Source organism: Coregonus lavaretus, assembly GCF_964263955.1.
Source record: "Coregonus lavaretus genome assembly, contig: HAP1_SCAFFOLD_5482, whole genome shotgun sequence".
NCBI lineage: Eukaryota > Metazoa > Chordata > Actinopteri > Salmoniformes > Salmonidae > Coregonus > Coregonus lavaretus.
This window is the reverse complement of record NW_028164976.1, coordinates 14419-21019: the sequence shown is the minus strand read 5'-3', so window position 1 is coordinate 21019 and position 6601 is coordinate 14419. Positions and strand designations below refer to the sequence as shown.

The following is a 6601-nucleotide window of genomic DNA, read 5'->3' as shown; positions in this document are numbered from 1 at the left end:
ATGTGCAAGCATTTTGCATGATAAGGTATTCTAAATTGATGTTGAAATTGATGTTGTTTTCTTTTCTCTGTCTGCAAAAATCAGTCTCTCATCCATCGAGCAGGCACCACAGAAGTCCAGCCATGAAATCCATTCAACTGGAAATTGTTTCTCCATATACTATATTTTTATAATGGGGCGGCAGGTAGCTTAGTGGTTAAGAGTGTTGTGCCAGTAACTGAAAGGTTGCTGGTTCTAATCCCCGAGCCGACTAGGTGAAAAATCTGTCGATGTGCCCTTGAGCAAGGCACTTTTAACCCTAATTGCTCCAGTAAATCGCTCTGGATAAGAGCGTCTGCTAAATGACTAAAAAATAATAATAATAATAATAATCGGTGATAGTCAGCAAGTCTCAATTGCTGGTAGGTCTACAATGAAGTACATAATTATTCCTAACCCAAAGTATTTTGCAATTCACATATCAAGGTAAGGCTACATTGTAGGACAAACGTCATCCCCCCAAAATTCTTATCAAAATAGATCAAGTGTCAGGCTACTGCGTAGTCACTGAAAATATTGTACTGTACGTGCGCGCCCCCTAGTACTGGAAATATGCAGCGCAGGGAGCGCAGCTTCTGTTGGTAAAGCTGACTCACTTAAACATACCCCCTTTGTATGATTGGTGGATATATTTCAGCGCGGCGTTCTGTAACCAATCAGCGGATTGTTTTCCTATCTCGTAATGTAATAAACATCGCGGCCGGAGAAATAGTGAGGGAAAGGAGAAATGTAAACAATTTCAGGACTCTGTGTAATTATAAACCATGACTTTATTCAATATAAAAAAATGTTTTATAATGCACAACTAGAGCTAAATTGATATATAGCTTTTAAGAGAACGGGACCGAGTTGTAACACGAAGAACACACGCAAGGTAAGCTAGCTAGCCAGCTAGTTCGCGCTACAGTACTGTAGGCCTCTAGCAAAATTTACGCGGAAAAGCAACTTGCTAACTGTTTATAGGAAATACGAGCTAGTAGCTAGCTAGTAATTTGTGAAACGAACAAGGTAGCTAGTTACATCTAGCTAAGTAAACAATTCCACTAACGTTATCCCCTAGGCTAGCTAACTAATTTGTAGGCTATTGCGTTAGCTAGCACTGCAGACTAATTGGCAAAAATGAGCGATAAAACGAGGTACAGCAAAAAGTCTGCAGACTCTGCCCCGAAGAAACGATGTTCGTCCGACGAGCAGGCTGGCGAGTCCCCTCTTCCTAGTAAGTTAGCCAAAGTGGACGGCGTGGTGTCCAGTGAATTACCATCGAATTCTCATGGAAACAAAAATGGGGAAGATGGCGATAAAGTACCAGCTAGTATGGAAGAGAAGAATGGTGGAAATGAGGAGAGTGGACTAGATTTGAAAAAGGGACCGGGGGGGGGGATTTGTGCAGCTGTCACTGCCAATAACCCATCCAGCGCTGATGCACACGTCAGCGCCGCCAACAGTGCGCCCTCGTCGGGTGCACCCGTCTCTAGCGATGCAAATGAATTAAAAACCAAGGGAAGTGCTGGTGCTGGAGATTGCCGACCCTCAACTTCACTGGACCAGTCTGATTCGGCCGCTATAGCAGCCGCCGAGGCACTTGCTAGTCTCACAGGAGCAGCTGCGGGTGACGAGGCTAAACAAACGCCCTGCTCCTCCAAAAAAGTTGGACATTATGAGAGAATGGGACACAAAGGTAAGCGTGGTGACCATGAGTCCTCAAAGGAACGGTCAAAACCTGAAAGGGGTCTTCACACACAGGCAGCAGCGGCAGACAGCTCTACCTCACTGCGTGGAGTTGACAGGAAGGATGCCGAAGACATGCCCGATGCGGATGAGGAAGACGACTCAATACCTGGATCTTCCTCCACACAGAGTTCCTCTTTCCCATCAGATGATGATGATGATGATGATGACGGGGAGTGCGCTATAGTGTCAGTGAAGATGGCCCCGGAGATCCGACAGTCAGTGGCCCTTCTGGCGCAGGTACAGATGAGGCTGGACGCTTTGGAGAAGAAAGGTGCGCGGCTCCACCAGCGGCTAGAGCAGAAAATGAGCCGCCAGCGCCATCCACACGTGGACCAGCGCAGCTCCATCATACAGGCCATCCCCGGCTTCTGGGTCACGGCAGTATCCTTTTGAATACTCCTACACACACGGACGCACACACACCAACAAACAATGACCAATACACACACTTTTCCAGATGGCAACAAATTACTTCATGATTCCAATTCATGTACCCGTGAATTATGTGCAAAGAGCCTGTTTGTGTTGTTGATTGTGAGTGTGTTGGTATGTCAAATTTATTTTTCCCTTGGCTCAAAGCTCAACAGTTGTTGAACCACCCTCATCTCTCTGCTCACATCGACAAAACAGATGAAGGCGCTCTCAGTTACATGACCAACCTTGAAGTAAGTAAATAATCACAGCGAAAATGTAATGATTCTTTAAAGTCTTCCGAATAAATGTGCTATTGCTGCCCTGAAATTACAATGTATTCTTGTCTCCTTCTTAGATTGAATCCTTCAAGACCAACAAGCTTGGTTACAGAATTGGGTTCCACTTCAAACGGAACCCTTACTTCCAGAACAACATCATAGTGAAGGAGCTCCACCTTGGAATGGCAGGTGAGTGACAGATCCAGTTGTTATATCTATCTTGCTAGGATGCCACATTTTACATCTTTGACAGGTATAGATGCAGAGGTGTAATCAGGTATCGTGTTTAAATGAGGCCAATAATGACGATATCCTTCCCCTCTCACAGGATCTCCAGTGTCTTTCTCCAACCCCATCCTGTGGCACCGGGGTCAGGACCTGACGCTCCACAGTGAGCCCAGGAGGTCGGGACGCGGCATCTACCAGACCTTCTTCAGCTGGTTCAGCGACCACACCAGTCCTGGCCGGGACGACATAGCACAGGTAACGGCATGCTCACTGCCTGGCACAGTCTGACATGCATGAAGTAATCCAGCAAAGACACGTTGCACAGATCCACTGGTGATCACACGACTGACTTTATTTTAGGCTCTGTATATAACACTCACGGTTACTGCACTATTCCAACACACTCGTCTTCTCTCTTTGTTCTGCGTGAATCTATAGATACTGAAGGATGACCTTTTCAGAAACCCTCTCAGATACTATCTGACTCCACTGTGGGAACCCAGGCAGAATGGCAGGTAAGCTGCCCAACAAAACCTATTGTCGTAGAACTTAGTTCAATAAGGACTTTCCATCTTCATGATACTATTACCATGTTATTACCACTTTATTATGTGCTGTAATCTAGCCTAAAACACTACCAAACACTTTTATTAGAAAGCATTTTGTGTAAAAAAAAAAAGAAAGAAAGGAAAGGTCTCTTGGTTGTTCTAACTGTGACAACATGCGGTTCCAACAGCACCAGTGGGCCCAAGCCAGCTGACAACAGCAACAGGGAGGATTGTGTGGTGATCTCTGACTCGGATGATGATGAAGAAGAGCAGGTTAAGTCTGGACGAGGTCTTAGCAGGGAAGAGGAGGATGAGGACGAGGAGCGTGGGGACCGAGATGCAGGTTAGTCAATACTGTAATAGAGCTTTAGAAGACCATGATTCCAGTCCTTTAGGGCCACACTGTCTGCTGGTTTACAGAAAATGCAATGTGATGAGTCAGGTTTTATGCTCCAACACAGATGTGCATAACATATGCTCTGACTCCAGTCCTCAAGGGCCACAGTGTCTGCTGGTTTACCTCTACCTCCTGAGAAATGTCTGTACTTGTGTAGTAAGATGTCCCTTACTGAGTAATCCAGGTGAAACTGAATAGATAGCGAATATGTCCTCAGAATCAGATGAAAGCCCAGAGGAGGAGGATGACGGAGAGGTGGCAATAGACGGTAAGACATTGTCCTCGAGCAGAAATGTTATTCTGGAGGGTTGTTGGATCTGCTGGTCGGCTTTGCAGCTCAGTTTAGAATATGAAGTCATTGTTTGGATGAAAATCTATTTATTTGAATGGTTCTGGAAGACTGTGATTTTGAAATGCAAACTCAGCAGCTTATTCACACTGATCTGCCAATTTTCTGCAGAAACCAGTAGACCCAAGGAACGTTTATACTTTAAATGCAAGAGGCGTTTTGTACAATCATTGGAAGTTATATTTTGGAAGTTTATTGGGTTAAGGGGTGCTTTGTGTCTATTTGTGTATCCATTTTGGTTACCTGATACTTCAATCCACTACTCACTGTTTTCACCATTCACACAATCCAGTATTAAACCCCCCTGTTTATATCCCATACTAATCACCCCATTGGCTCAGAGTGGGAAACCCATTATAAAAGGTCTGATCATCTCCATTCCCTAGGCTCTGATGACAGCGACCAGGACGCCAGAGAGGATGAGGACTCATCGTACGGCGAGAAGGATGAAGAGGTGGACGTGGAAGACGTGGATGAATCACGAGGTCGCGAGGTCAGAGACCAAGATGAAGAGGAGGATGTTGAGGTGGACGAAGAAGCGGACGAGAGCTAAGATTGTTTGTTCTTCCCAATTTCCTTTTTTTCTTATTATGCACATAAGCTCAATTATTGTTAATAAATTCTAAATGCTTGACTGCATTTTAAAATCAGGGTAAATTAAAAAAGCCAGGGCACCATGGTTTGACTGTACTGGATTTTTAAAATAGTTTTTTTGGTAAAGATTCTTTATTACTGGGGTTTCAAATTCAAAGGATTCTAACTTAATCCTGCGTTAGATCTTGACTCATTCATTCAGTTTACTCTTATTGATAGGGCTACTCAACACAAAATGAAAATAATACCAATACAATAATATTCTACGAGGTTTGAGACCCCTGATTTAATTTTGTTAATACTGCCAAGATTTGGCAGAATCTCTTGTTGCAAATGGTCCAATAAAAAATACTAGATATTTTACTGACAGGTATCAGTGATCACGTCTTCAACTCAATTTATCTTGGACTTTTCCTATTGTAAATCTGATCTTTGACGAGGTAAAAATGAGATTTTTTGAGAGGTTGTAATGTTATTCCCAACCCATCTTGGATGCACTTCCTATTGAACCAAATCTTGTTCTCAGGGATGACATAGTCGTGAGTGTTTTCATGGAAGGAAACTGATTGATTTTGTAGACCATATACTATATAATTTTGTCTTACACTCCTGCCATTGTTTGGGTGTATCTGTGTAAAATAAGTTTACTCTACAGTAGTTTGTGTTATTTTAATAAGATAAATATAGGTAATGTCTCCTGTGTTTTCACACCTTTCCTATCATAAACTTAGTGTGTAGCTGTGCACCCATATTAATTCATATTCACACGTGTTCTAGTCAGTTTATGTATTTCAATTCTTTAAGTATATTTTAACATTCATTTAGTTATTTGTGTGGAATCCCACATTTTGTAACATGAATTGTAATATTTTGAGCTTGTTGCATTCAAAAAAAAAAATTCTGTTTGTGTAACTTTTAGAAACTATGGTATCATCACATTTTAGTGTTTTAAAAAATAAATAAATAAGTGTCTATCAAAGTAAGTTAAGTCAGAATGATGACATTTAACAGTTTTTGCAGTGACCGTTGCCTCAAAGGCATTGACGAGTGTGATTGACGAGTGTGGTCCGACAAAGTAACAGAACTGTAGCCCAGGGCAGCTCTTAAACTACTGGAACAATGCTAGCTAGTGTTTTTATGTTGTTTCTTTTCCACACAGACTGATGGCATTGGCATGTACATATTTAAAGTTAACTTTGTGTGCAGAGTTCGGATATGTTATGTTTAAATCCTTACCTGTAGCCATCTGGAATTTGACAAATAGGGTACATTAACAAAAAGTTATATTTTGTGTGCTGAATTATTTTATAGTATGCAGTAGTTTTGGAAAAAAGTAACGTTTTGTTTTTTAAGATAAAATAATGTCCTCATTTTGAATCAGACTTAATTAAATAGCAAGTTATTTATTTTTGCTTACTGGTTTTTATTGTCTGAGTTTTAGTAGTTATGTAAATACAACCTTCTGGACTGAATATATTGCCAAACCAGAAGATGGCAGTATGCAACAGCAAGGATACATGGTATCACAACTCTGAACCGCTTTTGTAACCCAAATGATGTACAGTTAAGAAAATAACAAATCGTATTTTGAATCAGGAATATAGGCCCAATGTCAGTCAGTTAGTATGTATAATACTGTGGGTCTCAGTATGAAAGAGCTTGATACCCAAGATGAGATGCTCAAGATGACAACTGACTTTGACATTATGACAGCAAAGACATACTGTTGTTTGTAAAATATGTTTATGTTGGCCTATTCTTATAGGAACAGACAAAGGGCGTTGAAGACACCAACAATATCAGTGTATAATTTATGGAAGATGTCAACCTGTATCACAGCATTGACATGACACAGGTCAGAATGTGGTATCACTTTTTAGGCTGCGTTTATACAGGTAGCCCAATTCTGTTATTGTTTTCACTAATTGGTCTTTTGATCAATCAGATCAGCTCTGAAAAAGATAAGATGTGAAAAGATCTGATGTGATCGGTCAAAATACCAATGAGTGGAAAAAAATATCAG

General features: G+C 41.5%; 1 protein-coding gene across 2 annotated transcripts; it reads left to right on the top strand.

Moving 5' to 3' along the window:
- The first annotated feature begins 693 nt into the window (after window positions 1-693).
- Window positions 694-5984, top strand: LOC311116402 (uncharacterized protein). Of its 2 annotated transcripts, XM_084191494.1 has the most exons (8): window positions 694-2151; window positions 2358-2435; window positions 2540-2651; window positions 2791-2945; window positions 3129-3205; window positions 3427-3581; window positions 3853-3903; window positions 4371-5984. In XM_084191494.1, exons 1-8 carry the CDS (start codon window positions 1159-1161, stop codon window positions 4535-4537), a joined length of 1788 nt encoding a protein of 595 aa, XP_084047620.1. In that variant the 5' UTR covers window positions 694-1158; the 3' UTR covers window positions 4538-5984. The 2 variants fall into 2 exon arrangements, with proteins under 2 accessions (XP_084047620.1, XP_084047621.1); XM_084191495.1 differs by lacking the exon at window positions 3853-3903 and having other exon boundaries at window positions 1074-2151.
- The last annotated feature ends 617 nt before the right edge of the window (window positions 5985-6601 follow it).